The sequence below is a fragment of the Zeugodacus cucurbitae genome, chromosome 3 (assembly GCF_028554725.1).
Source record: "Zeugodacus cucurbitae isolate PBARC_wt_2022May chromosome 3, idZeuCucr1.2, whole genome shotgun sequence".
Taxonomy (NCBI): domain Eukaryota; kingdom Metazoa; phylum Arthropoda; class Insecta; order Diptera; family Tephritidae; genus Zeugodacus; species Zeugodacus cucurbitae.
Window position 1 is genome coordinate 22,474,632 of NC_071668.1, and position 24,944 is coordinate 22,499,575.

The 24,944-nt window shown below is 36.1% G+C and overlaps 3 protein-coding genes across 7 annotated transcripts in view; 1 reads left to right on the forward strand and 2 right to left on the reverse strand.

The window, feature by feature from the left end:
- LOC105216642 (1-phosphatidylinositol 4,5-bisphosphate phosphodiesterase classes I and II) overlaps positions 1-24,944 on the reverse strand; it is a 107,698-nt gene that overhangs the window by 36,349 nt on the left and 46,405 nt on the right. For all 5 annotated transcript variants that reach the window (XM_054228147.1, XM_054228148.1, XM_054228144.1 and 2 more), the window contains exon 3: positions 6,834-6,980. In XM_054228147.1, coding sequence (XP_054084122.1) covers positions 6,834-6,980 — 147 coding nt within the window. The remainder of the gene's footprint in view (positions 1-6,833; positions 6,981-24,944) is intronic.
- Gpl_2 (lectizyme) lies at positions 18,622-19,577 on the reverse strand. The gene has a single exon (XM_011191238.3). It carries the CDS (start codon positions 19,525-19,527, stop codon positions 18,682-18,684), a length of 846 nt encoding a protein of 281 aa, XP_011189540.2. The 5' UTR covers positions 19,528-19,577; the 3' UTR covers positions 18,622-18,681.
- On the forward strand, positions 22,941-23,831 carry LOC105216640 (lectizyme). The gene has a single exon (XM_011191237.3). The coding sequence runs from the start codon at positions 22,978-22,980 to the stop codon at positions 23,791-23,793; it is 816 nt and encodes a 271-aa protein (XP_011189539.3). The 5' UTR covers positions 22,941-22,977; the 3' UTR covers positions 23,794-23,831.

Here is a 24,944-nt window from a genome sequence, read left to right on the forward strand (position 1 = left end):
CCCATTTTCAATGCTTTTGGCATCATAAAGGACATAATCTCTAAATGTAATCTCCCAATAGAGAGTCAGTCACAAAACACAACCTAACCTAACTAAACTTAAAATCGAACAAGTAAGGAAGGGCTAAGTTCGGGTGTAACCGAACATTTTATACTCTCGCAATTTATTTTTTTAACTTTATATTATAAAATACACAATTTGACCCACATATTCGTCATATATATTGTATAAAGTCCATTGAAACCATAATAGCCTTAAAACCTATGCCTTAAAAACCTATGGTCCGATTTCGGCGATTTTTAGAATGGGGCTGCCACACTATTAACATAGTATTTGTGCAAAGTTCGGCACCGATATCTTCACTAGTACTTACTTTATATATTGTAAAGTAAACGATTCAGATTGTCTTCAAAGTTCTGGTATATAGGAAGTAGGCGTGGTTGTGAAGCGATTTGGCCTATTTTCACAACATATCATTGGGATGTAAGAAAACTATTACAAGCCAAGTTTCATTGAAATCGGTCGAGTAGTTCCTGAGATATGGTTTTTGACCCATAAGTGGGCGACGCCACGCCCATTTTTCATTTTGTAAAAAAATCTGAGTGCAGGTTACATCTGCCATTTCTTATGTGAAATTTAGTGTTTCTGACGTTTTTCGTTAGTGAGTTACCTCACTTTTTGTAATTTTCAACCTAACTTTTGTATGGGAGGTGGGCGTGGTTATGATCCGATTTTTTTCATTGTTGGACTGTATTAGGAAGTGGCTAAAAAAAGCGACTGCAGAAAGTTTGGTTTATATAGCTCTATTGGTTTGCGAGATATGTACAAAAAATTTAGTAGGGGGCGGGGACACGCCCACTTCCCCAAAAAAATTACATCCAAATATGCCTCTTCATAGTGCGATCCCTCATACCAAATTTTATTTCCATAGCTTAGTTATGGCACTTTATGTGTTTTCGGTTTTCGCCATTTTGTGGGCATGGCAGTGGTCCGATTTGGCTCATTTTCGAAAGCAACCTTCCTATGGTGCCAAGAAATAAGTGTGCCAAGTTTCATCAGCATATCTCAATTTATACATTGAACGGATGGACGAACAGACAGACATTCGGACTTGAACTCCACTCTTCACCCTGATCACTTTGGTATATATAGCCCTATATCTGACTCGTTTAGTTTTGGGTGTTACAAACAACCGTTATGTGAACAAAACTATAATACTCTCTTTAGCAACATTTGTTGCGAGAGTATAAAAATTGTAATGTAATATATATTTTTGTTCTCTATATATAAAAAAGGCTGTCCAAACATATTCTTAATTTTATTAAGTCATTATTACCTTATAAAAATTATAGCAAAGTCTCTCACATATGTTAAATTTATTTGCATTTTATAAGTGCTACCCTAGTATTTTGCAAGAAATAACTGCACACTGTCTCGTGGTGTTTAGAAGACTTCTATGCAGTCTGTCTGTCTTTATATTAGCCAAACAATGGTTAATTTTTTAATGGGTTACTTGTTGTTGGCTATCTCCGCATAAATTTACATTTAAATATATAATATATTATATGGGATTCCTTGTAGGAAGATGGAAACTTGTTGGCGAGTTAATCTATTGCATTGATCATTTGTGTATTAAATAATGGAAGTTTATAATGCTCAAACTACACTCCTTTCAACGATCGAAATAACTAAACCTATAAAGATAGACAATAACAAATCCCTCTTTGTTTTTGAAAGTTTATGGTAACTCTGTAACAAACTTCTGTATCATAGATCACGCATAACTAGATAACATTTCTATTTAAACCTAGAAAATTATAAGTTATTATTAAAATGCCAATTTCATAAAAAAAAATTGGCGAAAAATGCCATTATTTGTTTGAAGATCAGTTGCCTTTCAAATATGCCACAAGTTTATGGATATAACGATTAACAGTTCGTCTATAAAATTAAGGCATTATTAGAATTACGGCTATATCCTATTCCTGAAATAAAAAATTCTCCACTAAAGTCTTTGAGTTGATCACTCTTCATTTTAATAACTCAATTAAAGCACATCAACGTTAATCTTTATAGCGAACTATGCTGTTTTATAAAGAATATTTTCGCACAGGTGTTAATTGATCAATTAAGGGGCCTCTTCTCTATTAAAGCGCTGATTTAGATCGATTTAGCATACAGAAAAAAATTCTATTTTACTACATTAGTTTTTAATCGAATACAAATCGAGTTGAAAATAGAATGCAACTCTGGGAGTTGTCATCCACGCTTTAAATTTGGTTGTGGTTATTGAAAAAATAGCAATCAGCTCATGAAACCTACCAACTACTTTATGTATTCCAAAACAAAAATGGAGAAACGAATTAAACGAGTTAAACGAGTGCGAAAAACAAAAACTGGTTTCTCAATTATAATCCTATTTTAATAAATTAAGTTGGCTGTGCGAAAAGGCTATTAGCCTGCTCAAGTCATTCTTCATTTATGTCATCAAAACGGACAAATATCTTTGTCTGTTAACGTGGTGTTTCGTCGTTAAAAATCCGAGTATAACCAAAGAAGAAATATAATATTTGGTCTAAGGCGGGATTGCTAAGGAGAAAACTGCGAAACAAACTATAGGAACTTTCAAACTCTCATGGTTATTGTTAAAAAGACTTATCTCCTACTTTAGTTCGAGATACATTTCATGTCATGAACTCATATATTTTTCTGTCAAACGTAGCCAGGTGAAGTAATAGTATGTTTACATATGAAAATAATCTCTTTCTAAGCACGTTCAATAATCTAACCGTTTACTTATAGCCAAATGAGATTATCAATTGTCAAATCTGTTGTATTTGTTGTTGTATTACACATCTTTCTCTCGCTGTCGGCCGTTTTTGTTTACATTTTCATTTGACATTTCTGCTCTTCTTCGCAAAATTAACGATAAAACTAGGAATACCACCGTAAATCTAGTTGTATAAAACGAGATAATTTTATAATCTCGGATTATCAAGAGAGGAATTTTGTAGGAGAAATCTCGTTTCTTAATTACAGATTATCGAGTTAAGTTCGTAAATGGAGATAATCTCGTTTTATTTAAACATAGTATAAAGAGTCGAAACTGTCAATGTCATAATTCTTTTATTGTAATATCTCAAACTTATCATCAAAATGAATGAATTGTAAGATAATTTATGAATTGGAATCCACATTCATAGGTCACTATTTCCAAACAATAATCTCACATTTAACGCATTAACCCGCCGATAAGGATTTTTTGTGTCATATTGACCAAAAATAATATTTTGTATAGTTAACTTTGAACAGAGCCAAATGAACTGTTTCAAAGATTGTCATTTTCACAAATTGAAAATATAATTAAACTAAGCGAACTTTGACAAAGGTACGGGACTTAATATAATCTTAATGAATTTATACTTGGGTCACCGAGAATCGCTTATTATCATCCATTTTAATTATTCTAATATACTGTGGAACTTCTCTAACTCGAATCATACCATAACCCACAAAAAAACTTCGAGTTATAGCAATGTTCATTAAAACATACATTTTTTAAAAAGCTGTAAAGTATAGATTTACCCACAGTTTTAGTTTTGACGTCTATATCTCATGCCTTTGTTATACGATTTAGGAAATCTATAAGTATAAAATCATATTTTTTGTTCGCCCCCATACGATATAGAAAGACTCTTTTAAAATTGTTCCCTGATAGTAAAATTTTAAATTTTGTATAATGTCATGGTCGAAAAGTTCGATTTATGGAAGGAAATTTGTATGAAATTTGACTTCTATTGCCACTTCAAGAGTTCGAGTTATAGAGAACTTCGAGTTATAGAAGGTTCGAGTTATGGAAGTCCACTGTATTTGAATTAATTTTTTTGTTGATTTTTTATTTAGAAATACATATCGCACTCCTTTACATGTGTTATGACCGCTTTAGCTTCTTCTCCTTAATTTAATTATTATTAAATTCGCTCAATAATATTAATATATTTTTTAAAGTTAAAAAGTCGCAATAGATTTACACCTGACGTTAATTAATGGCTAAAATAAAAATCGCGAGCAGCTAGTATATTTGCGCTGTCGCATAAATCAAGGATATGCGTATACAATGTAGATATATTAAAATGTTTATATTAAAGTGATGAGGCTGAAGTTAACGGCAGATGTTGCGCTGATGTTGCTGCTGTTGCCGCATTGGCCTCTGGTAAATTGAGATATTATTTTTATGGCCAGTATTATGGGCGCAATTGTGCTATTTGTGCCTACAATGTGAAACAAAAGCACACGGCGCTGTTGTGCACTGGTTTAGGCTATATTTATACGCGTATTATATAATGACACAATGTAATTAATCACGACTTATTTACAGTGTGCTGGCCGAATTTTGGTTTTTTCCGCCTCCACTTTGTGTTGGTTGTTAAAACCATATAGAATTTTAATGAATTTCAGTTCATGGAACTTGAATATGTTTTTGAAATGGCTTCGGTATATCAATATTTGCTGCGCGTAGGTGTGAGGGATGTTGGTGCTGGTGCTATGCAGGTTAATGTCTGTGTATATTAGTTTATGTGCAAATAGAGTCGTACTAGTGTAACACCAGAAGTGTTCGAGCAAATTAAAAGCGAATGTTGTTTACTAATGATTTATTTATAGTTAAATTGCCGTCGACGCCAATCGGGCAGCGTATGATCTGGTCTGTTAATATACATTTAGGTAAACAAATATACTTCTATCAATGGGTATTTAGTATTTTAATTACTATTTAGTATTTAGTTAAGCTACTTTAGTACGCTTTGTTGGGCTTTTGGTTGAATAGTATTTAATTACTTTGTGATTTTTATTTTTATACTTTCGCAACAAAGTTGCTAAAGAGCGTATAATAGTTTTGTCCACATAACGGTTGTTTATAAATCCTAAAACTAAACGAGTTAGATATAAAGTTATATACATCAAAATGATCAGGGTGAAGAGTAAAGTTCAAATCCGGATGTCTGTCTGTCCGTCCGTCCGTGCAAGCTGTAACTTGAGTGAAAATTGAGATATCTTAATGAAACTTGGAACTCGTATTCCTTGGCACCATAAGAAGGTTAAGTTCGAAGATGGGCGGAATCACTGCCACGCCCACAAAATGACGATAACCGAAATTACATAAAGAGCTATAACTAAACCATAAATTAATCTGTGAATGAAAATTTGGTACAAAGGATTGTTCTGGGAAGGAGCCTATTTGGATGTAATGTTTTTAGGAAAGTGGGCGTGACCCCGCCCCCTACTAAGTGTTTTGTACATATGTATCTCGTAAACTACTAAAGCTATATCAACGCAAGTTTTAGGAGTATTTTTTTTTCAGGAATTTCCTTATATAGCCCAAAAATGGAGGAAATCGGATTATAACCACGCCCACCTCCCATACAAAAGTTACGTTGAAAACTACTAAAAATACTTTAATCCAGTAAGGAAAAACCAACAGAAAACTTAAATTTCATTATAAAGAAGGTACAGAAGGGCTACACCCAAATTGGTATACAAAATTTTAAGTGGGTGTGGCTCCGCCCACCTATGGGTCAAAAACCATATCTCCGAAAGTACTCGACCAATATCAATGAAACTTGGTTTGTAATAGTCTTAATGATATGTTGTGAAAATAGGCCAAATCGTTTCACAACTACGCCTACTTCCTATATACCAGAACTTTGAAGACAATCTGAATCGTATACTTTATAATCTATAAAGCAAGCACTAGTGAAGATATCGGAGCAGAGCTTTGCACAAATACTACATTTCTAGTCTAAAAATCGTCGAAATCGGACCATAAATTTTCAAGACCCCATATATATAACATGAGGACATCAGTGGTTCTAATTTTTTTTACCGAAAATATAGGTAAATCTCTCAGATATTTTAAAGAAATTCGAGGGAATATATTTCTTTTAATAATATGTCTCCGTGTTTAAAATACGTGAAATCGGGTCATAAGTTCACCTAACTCCCATATATGAAATATATGACGAATATGTGGGTCAAATTGTGTATTATATTAATAAAATTAAATCAATTAATTGCGAGAGTATAAAATGTTCGGTTACACCCGAACTTAACCCTTCCTTACTTGTTTTTATTATTTTCAAAATACCTAGAAGAAAGTTGACTATAGTTTATATTGAGTAAAGTTATCTAACGAATAGAATGAAAGGAATAGTCTCATTCAATATCTCCAAAAAGAATAAATAAATATGTTTAAGTATACCTTATTACTTCGAAAATAATTCAAATTTTTTTAATCTTACAGATTTTTAAACGTTCTGACTGCACTGAATATCCGTATATGATGCTCGTATTTACCACAAAATAATTTACAATTAAGTTCCAGGACAACTATTATTCTGTTATCGGTAAGTCAGTAAATTGGTTCCATTCCCCTCATTAAATATTGGTAAGTTAATCAAGAAATAGCTACATTCTAATTTAGTTATTTAAACTGAAGAGGATTGTAAGAATATTTGACACCTCCTCCATACACATAATTTTATTTATTTTAATGACATAGCACAGCCAACATCATGTTATTGCTATAATTACAGACACCCAATATAGACATTTCTTCTGCAGTATATCCCACACTTCACAAAATATCATTCATCCTTTGTTTGATGTGCTACCCTCAATAAATCTTAGAGATAATTGATTGTCGCTCCTATGCAAGCTAATTAAATGTACGAGCTATGTGGGGAATATACCTACACATATTGTAATTAATAAGAACCACATATGTATAGTAAAGTCATCACTCAATTTAATAAAATTGTTGCCAAAAATTTACTCACTTTTGGTTTCTTGGCATATGGACCGGTGCGTGTGTCGCGTATGGTCGCTATGTCCAAAATGTCCATCTCATTATTCTGATCAATCCAATATAAATAGTATCCTTTGGGATCCACACGCATGGTGACCGGTGTGCCAGTGCCTGAGTCCTGAAATTAAATTAAATGAAGAGTATTTGCTTTAAGACTGTGTGGTATGAAAGTTGCAAGTTTTATTGAATGTCTAGAAAGTAAAATACATTTTGTGAATATAAAGATTGAAAGCAGCTAGATGTCAAGCAGGATTATACTTAACCCTTAATTGCATGAGTTCAGCCCCAAATTGGAGACTTTCGACCACTTCGTTAGGTCACTGCCAACTGAGTATAAACTTCTAAAAGCTGCGGTAATTTAAAGAAAACCGTTAGCATTTATGACATCTACGGTGAGTAAATCAAACTGCCATACAGATTAATTTTATCGGATTCCGAAGTCTTAGTTGCAGTTAGTTAAGTCGCATGTACCATATATGGTAGGCCATGCATTTAAGGGTTAAAGCCGTGCTATGAATATTGATATAAATACCAGGAATCCTCTTTTAAGAATTTTCAAAAATTACGCACACTTTTTTCGCTAACGAGAAAATAAAGCTTCAGAAAATTGTCTATTTGTTAAAAGAACTGACTGGAACTAAGATCAGACCTCCTGAAAAATATTGGAATGCGACGGTTGTTACTACTTTTATAATTATAATCCATTAAAAGCAATTCTTTGCAAAGAAATTTCAAATTGCTTCAGACTCTATAATCTATCTATTTACATATACATATCTATAAAAGTAAAACCAAGAAGAAACCTTCCATCAACGTAAATTTGTCACTTAGTCATTAGATCAATACATTTATGCTTTTCAGCTCTGATTCCAAGTGTTTTGCGACATATGACAGTGACAGAGGGGAAAGACTTCATTGTTTAGCCATAATAACTTCGGCATTAAAGATCACAGATGGTGGTTAGAAACTAGAAGGTTTGCATGGAAAGCTGTGGGTCGAATAGTTCTCAGCAACAGGTGTAACATTCTATTCTTGACGGATTAGAAGAAAATATGTACAGAGAAACCTCTCTTAGGCGGACACCTCCCTTGAACGGACATTTTTTCATGCACCTCACTTGGACGGACAAATGTACGGTACTGGAGATCCTGAAATTCGTTATGGTGGGTCTACTCTGGATACATTTTGCCCACTTGTGTTAGTTAATGTTACATAACTAAGCTGCTTCTGTACATAAATTGTGCTATACTCAGACGTCTTCAACAAAATATTATGTATAAAACTTGGTAGAATAGTTTATGATTTAATACATAACTCTGTGCCCAAAAAATAAGGTGACATTTGAATTTAAACTGCGCGTGTCGAAGGATTTGGAGATTTTTTTTTATTTTTAGGTTGGTAGTACTGTCAGTCACATTTATGTCAAATTTCATGTCAAAATATTCATTAGAGTTTGAGATACGTGTCGTGAGCTGCTAAAAGTGAGTTTTTCGTTTTTTGCGATGTCGAAATTTGTTGAGCAAAGAATTTGCATTATTTTGTTTACGGAATCAATCAAAATGGTGCAGAAACCCTTTGGTGATGAGGCTATGTCTAAAATTTTTACAAGTGATATAGTGAGTTCCAAGCCGGCCGTGAACGTGTCGAAGACGAAAAGCGTCCAGGGCGACCATCAACCTCAACCGACGAAGCTCACATTCAACAAATCAAAGATTTGCTGTTGAAAAACCGTCGATAACAATTAGAGACCTTGCTGATGAAATTGGCATATCGAAAGGCTCAGCCAATACCATTTTGAAGGATTTTTTGGGCCTCAAGCGCGCCAAATCTAATGAATATTTTGACATGAAGTTTGACATAAATGTGACTGACAGTACTACCAACCTAAAAAAAAATAATTCTCCAAATCCTTCGACGCGCGCAGTTTAAATTCAAATGTCACCTTATTTTTTTGGCACAGAGTATATGCCATGAGATGTAAGCGTAATGTTTATCAGTTTTAGAAGATGATGAAATACAATTGTAGGCTTTCTCAGTTAGCTCATTGAAATATATAATTAATCGGCTATTTATGAGTTTTGTTGGATAGTTAGAGCTATTTATTTACTTCTTAATTTTTATATGCGAATGGCAGTGTTCCAATATATTCCATTTATAATTCTACTTAAATTGTCGCAAAGATAAATATATAAAATGTAACGATGGCAACCGTTAGCTGAATAGCATTAAAATATGTATGAAAAAATACATAAATAAAACTAAACAAACAAGATAAAATAATTCAAGACAGTTTCATCATTTTCTTTTCGTTTAGTAATCGTCCTAATCAATTTGCCATAAATAAATATTTATAGAAGATTTAGTAGAAGACATAAGATTCATATAAGCAGATTTTCAACGACGAATAAACACGAGTTAATGCAATTTACTTCCATAGACATGTCAAAGAAGACTTCAGAACAGATATTTATTACGTAATTCCATTTTTATTGTCTTAGCTGTTGTTTGATTGTTTCAAATTTAAGATTATATTAGCGACATTGGTTAGCTCGGTAGGCAAAGAAAAAAGAAATTAAGAAATAAGAAAAAAAATTACCGTAGAAATACAAGCCCATTTATTACCACTTGTCAATTAACTGTTTCAATAAATCAGCTGTTTTTCGATTTCGTATTTTATTAAACTTTATATATCAGCATCATGATAACTCCTTAAAATATTGCCGATTTAGTACTGAGTCAGTGGTATATCTTTACATACATAAAATTTTAACATTATGTTGTGCTTGAAGCTTTCACATGAAAAAGCTCCGTGAAAGCATTCGTAGAATATTTTTTGGCTTGAAGGTAACGTCTAAATTACTGCCGATACCGACTTTCCATACATAGAATTCAATCACGATATTGTGTTTCAAGCTTTCACATGAAAAACTCGGTGAAAACTTTCACAAAACATTATTTAGCATGAAGGCCGAATTAGTACTCGGTCAGTGGTAGAACTTTCCATATATAAACCTCTAGCGCAAAGTTGTGTTTGAAGCTTTCACTGAGCTTTTCATGTGAAAGCTTCATGAAAAAGCTCAGTGAAAGCTTTTAATAAAATATATTTTCACACAAACAGGAACCAATTAAGCTGAGTACGATGAGATTACCACCAACTGCAACTTGGTTAAACATTTTGTTGGTGTGTTTCTATAAATATTTAAAAATTAAAGAGATTATTTTTCCAAACCGTGCATGACACTTGAAAAGCTCCACAGCTGCCATTCGAAATACTTCCATCATAAATTATGTATACTCTGCTCAACTGACGCTTTTAACATTAAGTAGTTTACAACAATGTCTTTCTGGAATATTGCTTACAGTTGATGCATTCTTTTCGAAAATACATGCATAATTCATTTTCGAAACTTCCGCTATGTCGGGTTATTGACACATCACTCATTCATGCCACTGAGTTTTCTTACATTTTGAATATTAAATACACAAACAACACGTACCCTTTTGGGGCAATTACCTTCCACCCGAAAAAGGTTAATGACACTAGTTGCCAACAGAGATCGCGTGAGATGATCTAGTACTACGGTACTATTCAAATTTATGTACAGCTGTGTGAATAATTTAGCGAAACGTTTAAAGTCTTCTCTTTTATGATGCATGTAAAAATGTGGCAACTACAAAAAAAGAATTCTACAATTCTATATATATGTGCATTGTTGCAGTTCAATAATGAGTGTAGCCGTCTAACCCCTCTGCGCTCTTGGCATACGAACGACACGTTTTACTTTCATGCCAAAAATTAATAAATCCATTGAACAAAATCGCCTTTCAACAACGAATTTTCTCACATTAATTCCAATTGGATTTTTTTTTGGCATTATTGAAAATGAAATGAACGTCGAATAATGTCTGATTTATCGTCTCAGCATGCAGACTCTGCGCTATTTGGGGCATATTAACACACACACACACACAACCGTGCAGACATGACTGTGTAAATAAAACGAAGCCAACCGACAAAGCGTAGCGGCGATACAACCGATACGGGAAAATCTTACGAAATTCCAATTAAATGCATTTGTAAATAAAGACTGAAAATTCGCCAAATGTGAAACGCAGCATGTCTACAGATCCACGTACGAGTACATATGAGTATAATTTGGCGTAAAAGCAGCAAATGAAAAAAATATAAACATATATGCATGTATAGCTTTAAATGCTGAGGAAATGTATTTGAGAGTGTATATCCGTTTTCATAGCTTTCATATTCGAGCGTTTGCAGACGCCGGAAAACGTGTGTAACCACTTCTGGGTATTGCACACGGAAGCTGACAGGTCGAATGCGTTCCAGACATCTCAAATACGGTGAAGTGGTTTTCAGAAAAAACAACTTTTTAAACTACAAAATATCGTATTATTTCATTACGCTTAATATTATTTTTCAATTACTAAGAAATACCTGCAACTCGCATAAGACTCCTTTCGAATACACGAAGCCTAATAGTTTATGTATGAACTCTTTAACGTAGTGTGTTACACATACGGTCCGAAAAAGATACAGTACAATAAGGTACTGAAACGCGAATAATGGTACCGCGAATCGGACTCTTGCGGGTCATGGGCCCCATTTCGAACGTATTTTTATTTAAGATATTAGCTATAAGTAGTTGTCTAGAGATTACCATACAGTTCTTCTATCATAAGAGTGCATCGCCATCTTTAGCCAAGAAGTACTTCAGGTAATAACAGCTTACAAGATCAAGTCGCTAATTTTCCTGGAGTAAGAGGAAAGATTTCATGGACATGCCAGTAAGGAATATCATCTACCTCATATTGACCGTTAAAGTAGGCGAGATCTCAAACCACATTTTGGAAAAACGGCAGGCACAAAAACCTATACGTTCTGAACCAATCTTTGTAGTGGATTCATATCAAATCAAAGGAGTGCTCCGGAAAGTGAAAGAAAGGAGAAGAAAGCCACACAGTTCATACGTTTGACGTTCGGGAACGGAAAAAGTTTCTGGCATGTTCAAAACTGTCAACTGAGGTGTCACGTGCCTTCAATGAGATCTCAGATCAGTTGCATCATCATCAACAAGTTGGGACAACAACCATGTGTCGGTTTTGGCTGCGTCAATAAGCCTTCGGAGAAATTTTTTCTCGAACGCTCCTAAGGAATACTCGTTCAGGCTTCCGCTCCATACATGAGGAGGGGATGATGAATGTCTTATAGAGAGAGCGTTATTCGGTTGCATCTGAGCAAATTGTCTGTCTTATAGCGATCAGAGATTCTTAAACACGCAACAATCAAGATTGTGACCCCATTTCCCAATTTTCTGTACCTAATGCTTAGGCAAATAAGCGATCTCACATTGATTATAATATTATCCGAAATATATATTACCCGAAATATTCAAGGATACAAGTCATTCGGAGATATATGGACCAGTTTGACCTCGTTTAAGTACAAGTGACTTATTAATTCGTCTAATATTAATACTAATTTCGGACGATAAAAAATTATAAGATATTTTTGTGGAAATCTCAATATAAAACACTTACTTTCATTCCTACAATTTGAAATAGTAAATAATGTTTTATTCCTCTTGGGCTTAGTCTTCATCAGATCTTCTTATTACGTATATTTTACAGTTTATACACTACTTTATGACGGTAGAAGTCTGAGATCACATGGAGAAGTGACTTATGTTACACACACAGATATATGTAATCTACAATTTGGTTTATTTACTACGAAATAGCCCATGAGAGCATAGGCGAGCCAAAATGCGCTCCTAGCAGCTTAGGAGAGTCACTGAGAGCCTGCGGAGCACAGAAGAGCTCATAAGAGCTTAGGAGAGCCACTGAGTCATTAGAAAAGCCAGTGAAAGGTTTTACAGCGACAAAATCTAATATTTTCGAAGCAAAATGTTATTTTCCTAAATGAACTTCATACTTTTAGGTGCTTCAGGACCTTACCTATGTCATTTATGATTTTTACTTTAAGTCGACTTAAGCTACACTTAAGGAAACCACCCAAATATTCGAACCCTCCAAAAAAAGATTTGAAATTCATTGTTCCTTTCTTTATTATCTTCACAACCTTTTTCCATACCAATTTTTTCACCGAAAACTCTCACTTTTGTTTGCAATACTGCTGTTATTAGCTATGCTATTCGGCTACATTGTTGTTCGATTTTTTGTTGTATTCTGACATGAGAAGGCAATCTAAAACAATGGATGCAAATTGTATGAGGTCATTCCGAGCGACAGGCGACCGTGTTGTTCATTTTAACAACCTTTCAGCACTCCTTTCTTGTACAAATGAATGCTTTGTGCTTCACCATTTTCTCGTTTCTTTACAACCAATTTCTTTATGTTGATTATGTCCGTTTATTGAAAATGAAAGTGCAACATTGTTGCGTGACACTCAACAGCAAACGAAACCTACACGTGGACGTCCATCAAACGTTCGTAGGCGGCAGCCAACAAAATGTGGAAAGCCCACAATGGACTTCTTCTTGATGAAAATGTTCTGCGAAATGACACAAAAAAAAATGAAATTTTTCCAACAGTAACATAACTTCATTTTCGCCCATATTTCAGCCGTGCGAGCGGTGCGAGTGTTGCGGTAATTATTCAAGTGCGTTCGAGTGCGCTTAAGTGCTTTTTGGGCGGTGTAATTGCCTACATGTAGGTCAACACACAATCACCTATTTTGAACACACGCGCCTCTCGCTGATCTCAGCTGTCACAAACAGTTACAATGCTGCAAGCCAGGCAATTGAAAAGTTAATCCACACAAGTAGCAACACTTGACTCGGTGACTCCGGTGCACTTAATATCGACACTCAGCCTTCATTCTGGTACACAAATACTCAAGTATAGGCATACTTGCATGGCTAGTGTGCTGCAAAATGTGATAAAGGGATAATTTGTTTTTTGTTTTTGGATTTCTATGTAGTTGGTGTTGTCTACAGGAGAGTAGAGTTTCAATTTTAGAGATTAAAACAGAAAAACTACTAAAGTCATTTGAAAGATTGTTACTCAAGGAATTGTGAAACGAAAGTATTTAAATCAGTTCCAAACAGCTGATTGGGTTTTAGGAAATGCTTGTTTCGCGCGGTTCGTTCAACTTATGGTCAACATAATCGGCCTACTGAGCGTACTATTCGCAAAACCATCAGCCATCTTGAGACCCAGCATGCATTATTGGATAATATTCGACCGAAGAGACCACGTCGAGCACGCAGTGAAGAAAATATAGCAGCCGTAGTTGAGAGTGTACACGAAGACCGCGGAGTGTCGATTCGGCGCCGTTGGTAGGAACTCGGGCTGACGTATGGAAAGACTTGGCGCTTTTTACGGTGAGATCTTAAATTGAAAGCATTTAAAATAGAGCTTGTGCAAGAACAACTGTAGCCGCTTGACTTTCCATCGCTCCGATCTATGGACTCTTGCGAAGTTCCAAGAAGATCCGACGTCATCGAGCCAAATTCTGTTCAGCAATGAGGTCCGTTTCTGGCTCAATGGGTATGTAAACAAGCAAAATTGTTGAATTTGGGACGAAGGGTAACCTGAGAACTACCACTTCATCCAGAAAAAACAAAGGTATGGGGTGGTTTGTGGGCCGGTGGAATAATCGGTTCTTATTTCTTAAAAAAACATCTATGTAACCTGCAGTGGCGTCTGTTATCGCGCCATGCTAATCGACTATTTGATGCCTGAAATTGTGCCTCGTGATCTCGGCGACATTTGGTTTCAACAGGACGGCGCCCACTTCCCACACATCGCATCAATCAGTGGAGTTATTGAGCGAACACTTTGGTGAGCAGATAATTTCACGTTTTGTGCCGGTCGATTGGCCAACAAGATTGTGTGAAATCACACCGTTAGACTTCTACCTGTGGGGATATGTTAAGTCTAAGGCCTCTGCGGACAACCCCGCCATGGACCACAACATCCCGCGTGTCATTCGTCAGTTACCAGTAGAAATGCTCGAACGAGTCATCGGACTTAATTGGACTCAACGGATGGACGATCTGAGATGTAGCCGCGATTAACATTTGAAAGAGATAATCTTTAAAAATTAATGCCTAAGCATGTTCTTTCGAATGATAATACCATTCCCCTTTAAATTTGAATTTTCTTTGTTTTTAAGTAGGGAACCTCGAAATGGATCCCCGTTTCTATTAAGTACACTTTTTCAGCTTCAATTTTAAATACATTTTGAGATCTTTAGGCAAGTATCGATATTCCTATTGAACAATGTTAAATGTGTCTCCAATAACCCAGTGCAGATACCACTTATCTTTAAAACAATTTATTGTCCGCTCAATACAAATATTTACTCAAGTACAGCTTGTCATTTATCGACATTCCTTCATTTGCAAATTCGAACCATAATGACATTTGCTTTGTGAATTATTAAAACATAACACCGGCGAGGGTAAATTCAATTGTAATTTTAACATTTCACTTTCATGTCAAATAAAATATTCATGTTGTATGCTTAAATACAGCACAACCAATTACATGCAGCTTGTTTAACGATGCATGTGCATGTAGGTATGTGGGTATGTATGTGAGTATGTGTGCAACCAGCAGGCGCCGAGGAAAAAAAGTGAATTGTTTCACGGTTTTATCATATAAAAAAATTTACAAAAACAATTTCAAGAGCGCGTTATACGCATATGAAGGTATGTATGTATGCTTATTATTATATAATTATCATATATAGTGTATAGATGCCATCTATACACAATTCCCACGTTGCGCACGAAATTTGAATTGCATTGTGTTATTAATAATATTAATTTGTCGCAGTTATGCATTTAGTGAACATGACAGTTATGGTCGAACGTTAATAACAGTTTTCGTTGTAAAATAATAAAAATAAAAATAAAAATAAAAAAAGGATTCCTCCATATCAAATTGCCAACTATCGTTTATCTATCGTCATACACCAAATGCCATCAATCACATGTGGTCCACAGAAAACACTTTTTAGCCATAAAAAGTTTCGCATTTCCATTTTGCTCACCACTAATAATGGGCATTATCAATGTATTATTTGAATTAATAAACTGTTTAATGTTTAATTAAGCTCATTGATGCAAGTATTGCCAGTGTAATGTAAATAGTAATTTAATTACAATTGTCGCTAACCGCAATCGAATCAGCGTTTGTAATGTGAGCTTGTAAATGATATGTCACTCATACGCCCCGGCCGCCATTGCGGTTAAAGCATGGTGAAATGAATATGCTATCTACGGAAAATCACACCACACCACGCGTAAGCCTTGAAATTATATTAAAGCATAATTCTTAAGGATTTAAACTATGTTAAAAACAAGTGAGGAAAGACTAAGTTCGGGTGCAACACACAATTTGACCCATATATTCGGTCCAACAGAATAACGAAAATCGTCATATAAAGTGTTCGAGTGCTGAGGTAATTCCTGAACCGATTTCACTCATTTTCAGCACCAAGGTACACTATATTCAAGACTATACGCTCACTTAATTTTGCTAAGATATCTCACATATTAACCGATTTATAAGCTATTAAGCCCACAGTATTTTTGAAAACCCTATAATTATGTATATGGGAGCTAGGAGAAGTTATGACCCGATATTAATAATTTTTGGAACAGAGACACACTATTAGAAGAAAAAAACTTCCTCTGAATTGCATCACATTATCTAAGAGATTTACCCATATTTTCGGTTAAAAATTACCATAAGGCACTTCTTCATATTCGATATCCGGGGCATTGACAAGTTATAGTCCGATTTCGACAATTTTTCCACAAGTGATGTCACAGATCAAATACAGTATTTGCGTAAAGTTTTATTTCGCTATCTTCAATGGTCCCACATGGATGTATTATAAAGTGAAGGAATCAGATGGAATTAAAAATTGAGTTATATGGGAAGTAGGCGTGGTTGTGAACCGATTTCGCTCATTTTCCATCCGTGCTATCAGGGTATCAAGAAAGTATTACGAGTATACCGAATCTCATTGAAATCGGTCGAGTAGTTCCTGAGATACGGTTTTTGACCCATAAGTGGGCGACGCCACGCCCATTTTCCAGTTTGTAAAAAACAGTGCAGCTTCCTTCTGTCATTTCTTCTGTAAAATTTAGTGTTTCTAACGTTTTCCGTTTGTAAGTTAACGCACTTTTAGTAATTTTCAACCTAACCTTTCTATGGGAGGTGGGCGTGGCTATTATCCGATTTCAACTCTTTTCATGGTGTGTGATGGGGCACGTAAGAGAAATGACTACAGAAAGTTTGGTTGATATAGCTTTATTGATTTGCGAGATATTCACATAAAACTAAATTAGGGGCGGGACCACGCCTACTTTTCAAAAACAAATTACATCCTGATATGGCCCTTCCTAGTGCGGTCCTTTATACCAATGGCAATTGTTGTAGCAGCATAAAATATTTCCCAAATAATTTTGAGAAATGCTGCCGATTTGACAGTCCTTGGCCGGATAAAAGTCCGGGTCTATTCCAGTTACGTAGAAGCGACTGTCGTGGGAACGGTTGTAAGATTTTGAACTTTGATTGGCTTTGGTATATGCACTTTCTTAGATTATTGTAGATGCAAGGGTTTGTCTAAGACAAGACGGTAAGGATAGTATTGTTGTTTTTGCTTCCAAATGTGTTCCAGTGTCAGTGATTTCTTTCCAGGGACCATTTCTTTGAGGTCCAAGAACAGCAAGCCTTCATTGCTGTAATAGATTTCGATGATATAGTAGATATGTCACTAATTTCAAGCAATTTTGTCATCTGTTTTGTAGATTTCAGACAGTGTACTTTCATATTCCCCAACTTTCTAATTGGTCTCACCAATTCGATTTTATATCATTAGAGTGTTATCATTTTACGGTTATCCAAATAATTTTCAGCATTTTTTTGATATTTTCGCTGGTTTGTTTGAAGGTCCAGTAGGTTCATCCCCTTCAACTATCATATGATGCTGATAAGATCTTACGAATGCTATATGTATATCTCAACAACCAATTTTTCAAAATTTATATCTGTCTTTCAAAAGTTATGTCTTTGTCTGTCTATACACGAAATACACGTTTTCACTACACCCATCCATCGAAACGTCAGGAATTTTTAAATCAGTCATCGAACTAAAAGTATAGATTACTCGATAGAAAAATGTCTACAAAGATATGGAAATTTTTAAACGACAAGTCACGAAAAATTTCGGTATTACACACCTAATATTGCTCGGTGTTTTAGAACCCAACAATAGAGAGGGCAATGCAAATACTACGAAAGGGGCTATGAGATAAAAAAACTATTTGGACTGAGATCAGAAGAGTCGACTATTTGGATTTAGATTGATTGTTCAATGCTTTTAGAATACGTTTTTTTTTAATAAAAAAATATGAAGAAAGATGTCGAGAAAACGTATATATGATCTTTCCTCATTAGTTCCTCACTCATCCCATTTGGCTTATTATTTTGCACGCTTAGAAACCAAATCGAATAAATATAGACCAATATTACGTAACGCACATTAGAATGACTATTGTATGAAGACCAATGTCGAAGTTAATATCACCATGTTCATCGAAGTTTATTGTTACGCCATAAATTTTCAATTAACTAATTTAATCCATAAGCCAGACGACTAATACGGCATTGTCGCCATTTAGATTTTAATACCATGATTTATGGCGCCTTTTTCAAATCTGCTAAGTACAGTTAGATAGTCTAGTACAAAGTAACACAACTTGTTAAACACATTTATATACAACAACAATTTTATTTTAATGAAATACAACACAACTCATTTAATGCAAGATATAGTACGCCGATTGTACATCCACAATCCACTTAATAAACCGTGAAACCTCAGTGTAGACCGTCGGACGATCGTTGACACCACATGGCAGGTAGCCCCACGAGGTAATACCCACCAACTCAGAGCCTCCTTTCGTTTCGTGCACCAATGGACTGCCACCATCACCCAAACAAGCTGAGGTCTTGGCGCAAATTTGATTAGCACCCAGTGGCGCATCGGCTGGCAATTGTTCACTGCACTGCGCCTTGGACAACACCTCCGAACGGGCCACTTGCAATTCCTGGACATATGTGGTTGCCTCAGGATTAGTTAAACCCCAGCCATAGGTCACACCGGTTTTGTTAGCGTATACCTCGTTGCGGTGTGGCAAAAATACGGCACTCACATTGGCACTGAAGTGGAAACCTGGCGATACGTGCAATAGCGCTAGATCGGGTGAGTCTTCGTGACTGGCATCGAATTGTTTGTGTGTGAAAGCAAAATCAATATTGCGTACTTGTGCATTCTCCACATTGGAACGATCCTTTAAACCGGCATAGACCGGCAGGCCAACAATTTCAGCAGTTGAATTACCCAATTCCTTCAGACAATGCGCCGCCGTCAGCACCCATTCCTTGGCAATGATGGCACCAGCGCAGACATGTGCGTAAGCGACGGAAGATGCGCTCAGCGAAACCAAATACGAAGTGGCCAACGATTTAGGCGCGAGTTCACCGCCGACAATACGTGATTCGGGTAGGAAATTTTTAGCCGCGGGCAAATCTTCATAAACTGAAGTGTTTGGTTTGGCGTATACCGCGCCGACGAGCAAAAGTCCAAGCAAGCAGTACTTCATCGTTGCTTTTTAAATAGTTTGGAGCTAATTACGGTGCTAATCCAATTGTTATAGCTTTTATATGCTGCTATACACATACGTCGATAACAGTCTGCGTGATAAGTTGTGATTATCAGATAAGCTTTTAAAATGAAATTATGCTTGATATCGCACCAATAAATGAAAAATATGGTAGTATAGTATTAAGGCTACACCTCAGAGCTTTGGGCGAATTTCCCCAATTGAACAGAGTAAACGGGTTCTTCAATACGGACATGTGGAAATGTTTTTTATTTGAAGGCTACTGTCGAAATTTCAACCGAATCCGTAAAACCAACGGCACAGTGAGATCACTTCACAGACGTCCTATCCTATCTATCTATCCTATCGGCCGGAAAGATTATGACCGTCCACAAAATATGGATTCAATAGTATACATCAGAAACCAAAGACCCGCAATGGAATTATCTCGTTGCAACTGCTCCGAAGAAGACGAAAACTGTCCTATCAGTCGGGAAGTTGATGACCATTGACAAAAATATGAATCCACTAGTACACACCAGAAACCAAAGGCCCGCAGTGTATTCATTTTGTCGCAACTGTTCGGAAGAAAACGAAAACTGTCCTATCAGTCGGGATGGTGATGACTACCGGTTGGTCGAATTGGGCTACGGACTATTGGTCCATCCACAGTATTCTCAAGAGTAGACTGAATTTTTATTTCCTAACTTGAATAAATCACTAATATGACAGGAATTTGTTAGAAGGTTATCATCGGTTCTAAGGCCACGTAGGTCCATTTTGTTGACCTCCAGGCGAGTTAAACAAGAGTTAGAAAGTTATCATCGGTTCTAAGGCCACGTAGGTACATTTTGTTGACCTCCAGGCGAGTTAAACAAGAGTTAGAAAGTTATCATCGGTTCTAAGGCCACGTAGGTACATTTTGTTGACCTCCAGACGAGTTAAACAAGAGTTAGAAGGTTATCATCGGTTCTAAGGCCACGTAGGTACATTTTGTTGACCTCCAGACGAGTTAAACAAGTTCGCTATTGTTAAAGGACTAGTTTAAATTTTTCCAGGAATTTTCAGCTTCAGGAAAAATACATTTTACCGCTAAATTTAAGCATTTATGAGCTGCTCATCAATATACTCGTATGTGACGCAGAGAAATGAGTTGTTTTTGTTGGTATATATGCAGCTATCTGTGTGTATATGCGCATATGTGCGCACTTTAATGAAAATTTTATAATACGCAGTCGCTGGTCGAACGCAAATATAGTGCATTTCATTACGCTCACTAGCGCAACTACACAATGCAAACGATGAAGCAAACATACATACATACACATGTGTACATCGTATATAATGTGCATGAAGTGTGTTACGCGCGAAGGTAAAAGTGATAACTGCAATAATAACGGTAAATGCAAAGCAATTTCATGCTACAGTGAAAATACGTTCGTCCCCACCGTTTTACGCTTCACTTTACGTGTAAGGTCATACAAAGGACGCAACGTAAGCTGATGTTGAAAGTAGATTGATACACGTGCAACGCAAATGCATATATCGTGTTTGTATATATGTATGTACATCTGTATATATACATATATATGGATATGTACACCCTTCGTTTATATTGTGTGAAATCAGCGATTTGCTAATCCCACAGTGGCACCCAGCTCTGGGCAATGTCCGGCTCATAGCACTTATGGCACATATTAAACGGGTTTCTTTGTCTATTTAGAAGAATGCTGTTATTCCTGGCGTTCGCTTTGTACGCACAACTTCCAACGAGCATAACAACCCTCAACACCGTTAAAAATAGACAAATCGCTAGCATAGCATATGAGTATGTATACTCGGGAGCTTCTTTTTTTACGAAATCAACGAACTGTAAAACAACAACATGTCACCGTGACAAAAACAGTTAATGTTGCCCATTACAACATATAGATTTATATACATTATAATGAAAATTTATTGCCACTGAATATATTCTTGAATTTTATGGCAACCTTAGTACGAGTATTTTTTTTTTTTCAAAGTTGTACTGGGTTTTTCAATGCTGATAAGACTTCTTAATCTATTGTATTAATAGAATAAAATTAAAAAAAAAAAAAATTGTTTTTAAAAATAAGTACCGATAAGTTCGCAAATGACAAACGAGAATTTCTAAAAATAGTGATTTATTTCTCAACCTAATCTCCTTTCAGCTTGATATATTTAACGCAGCGATGCTTTAACTTCTATATACCACCTGAAAATTACGTTTTCTGGGATCTGAAAAATAGGTAGTGGCCTCTGACCCTGATAATCGATCTAGATCACAGCTTGTGATCCTCAGAATAGGTTGACCATCACTTTGCCATGCGGTGTGACCGTCTTGTGAACTCCACTATTGCGACTGTTTATTGATCTCTAGAGTATACCAGTGGCAGTACCTCTCTCGTAAACAGTTTTCATATGCCCAATATAACAAGCATGATATAAGCAACGTAGTCTACAGTCTGAACTATCTTGCGCTCTATCAAATCGACGGAACCCTACCAATCCGAGATCACGAATTTTTGTCACGTTATCCTCCACAAGGACCGTTTAGGGACACTTGACACATCGATGTAGATCACAGCTTGTGAACCTCGGAAAAGGTTGACCATCACTTTGCCATGCGATGTGACCGTCTTGTGAACTCCACTGATCTTTAGAGTATACCAGTGGCAGTACCTCTCTCGTAAACACTTTCCTTATGCCTAATATATCAAGCATGATATAAACAACGTAGTCTTTGGGTTGTCTACAGTCTCAAGTATCTCGCGATCCTTCAATCGCCGGACCCCTACCAATCCGAGATCTCGATCTCACGTTATCCTCCACTCCGCTAACGGCCCTTAGTTAGCGGACACATCTTTCATAATTGAGAGTTCGACGGGACTTCGTAAATATGTTCAGGACAAACTAACACTAAGTGCTCCAAATTTTTGGCTGAAGTCTTCTGAATAAATTTTCAAACAAAATCTGTTTCATACTCTTTGTAGATTATGTAATAGAGGGTTTCTACAAAAGCGTTTATGCGCTGGGAAATTTCCTATGATGACCTAGTGCAAATTGTAAAACCCTGTGATTCCCAAACAACACAATCTAGTTTAGAAGCACTTGATACAACGTGCGATAAACTGAAGTAAAATTAGTTTTAACTGGGTGCAAAGTCATTTTTATACGGGTTTCTTGTGATTTCTAATCGCTATCGCATTATTATGATTTTAGAATGACTGTAGTAAATCATGTGAATAGCACAAATTAAATTACGGCTGATCAATCACTTCGTGTTTCGTGCTTACGCCGAAAATAAATTGATAAGCTTGTTTAATCTATTCATATAGGCTTTACCAGTTTTTATGATTTGATACCTAAGTATATAAACCGGATTAAATTCAAGTTCGAACATTAGTTAGTGATTGTACCTTCGTCAGTATGAAAGCTGTTATTATCTTGGCCCTTTTCGTGGCGTGCGCCAACGCGTCGAGCATACAAAATTTCATCCCCAGTTTGCCAACTGGTCGCGTTATTAAGGGTGAAGATGCTGTCCCACACTCAGCTCCCTACATTGTGTCTCTGAGCAATAATGCAGAGAAACACTCTCACTTGTGTGGTGGTACCATCATCGCTAAGGATTGGATCGTTACCGCTGCCCACTGCATTTCCAAGCCTGTTGGCATGGGTGTTGTTGCTGGTCTGCACGTACGCGCCGAAATTGACGAGAAGACCCAATCGCGTGTAGTCGATTTCGGTTTGGTGCACGAAAGTTATACCGGTGGTGTTGGACCTTACGATATTGCGCTGTTGCACATTTCGGAACCCTTGGAGTACAATGAATGGGTGCAGCCCGCTAATTTGCCACAGTACGAAGAAATCCACAGCGGAGAGGCTACTCTTTATGGCTGGGGTCAAGTGAAGGCTTTCAACTTTAATGCCGCCAAGGTATTGCAAACCGTTAAAATTGATCTCATTGAGTATAACGAATGCAAGGAACAACTCGCCGAGAATGCACCCATCCAACCAACCAATATTTGCACGAGCTCACTGAAAAAGGGTATATCTGCATGCAATGGCGATTCCGGCGGTCCTCTAGTTCAGGAACATTCCGGTGTAGCATCCGAACTGATCGGCATTGTTTCCTGGGGTTATATTCCCTGCGGTTCTGGTAATATGCCATCAATTTACACACGCGTTTCCGCTTACGTCGACTGGATTGCACGTGTCCAAAGCGCATTCTACACTTTGTACTAACTTCTTATGTCAAAATAAATTAAACGTTTGAAAAAAGATTGAAAATTGTTTCAAAATATGTGTCTATTTTCCGCTGAATAGAATGCCTAACCTCTAGGGTCTATCTAAAACGATCTATCTATCTCAATTACTAAAGTTTTAAATATATCAAATTAGTGGAGAAATCACTCTAGATTTAATTCAAAAGGAAGGGTAAGATATGTTACTATTATATATATCGAGTCTATAGACAAGACATAGCTAATCGCTATTACCTTTCTATTTTGTATTTCTCATATATGTATGTACTTTTTAGAGTTGAAACAAATGTGTCTGGTTGAGAGTCTTTTGAGGTTTAGGTATTCTCTAGTACACTTCGCTCAACGAATCAAAAATAAGATGGTTGAACGATCGTTATTTCGAGCCGAGTGTATGCCATTTTGTAATGTCAAATTTGACAGTTATTTCATATTTGAGCCATTCACAATAATAAAGTTTGTTTAAACTCTATAGAAACAAAAATTTAGTATCACTGAAGAAAGAGCTTAACCACTGTAATGAGATATCCGCAAGATCTGTTGTATCCTATTAACTAATATCGAAGTAGTTAGGTAACCATTTGACATACGTCAATATAAGATTACCCTCAATCTTAGAAATCCCACAAAAATTAAATACAAATTCTCGACTGTTAGATTTATGACCGAAATCTGAAAATTGACAACTCATTAGCAGTTAATACGTAAAAAATGCGAGTTATGTTCTCGGTTCATACTAGTACCAGTAAAGTAATTTACAACTTGTTGTGGTCACCACAAGATTATGGTTGATATGTACTACCTGAAAACTTATTGATTGTGTGATTCACAAAGCTTTCCTAACTAAATTTAAATAAAGCTATTGCCATAAAAATCTAACATATTTCCAGGAGCCATTCATTCCGAGGTTCGCTACCTTTTAAAAATGTTGAAAATTCAGATTTAATGGGGAATGTTTATTATCATTCCAAAGAGCATTTTTTGGCATTTATTTTTTAAGATTTACTCTTTCAAATGTTGGCCGCGGCTACGTCTCAGATGCTCCATCCATTGAGTCCAATTTTCGATGACTCCTTCAAGCTTAAATGGCGATTGACACGTGTGATGTTGGAGCTACTTTACATATCTTTAGAC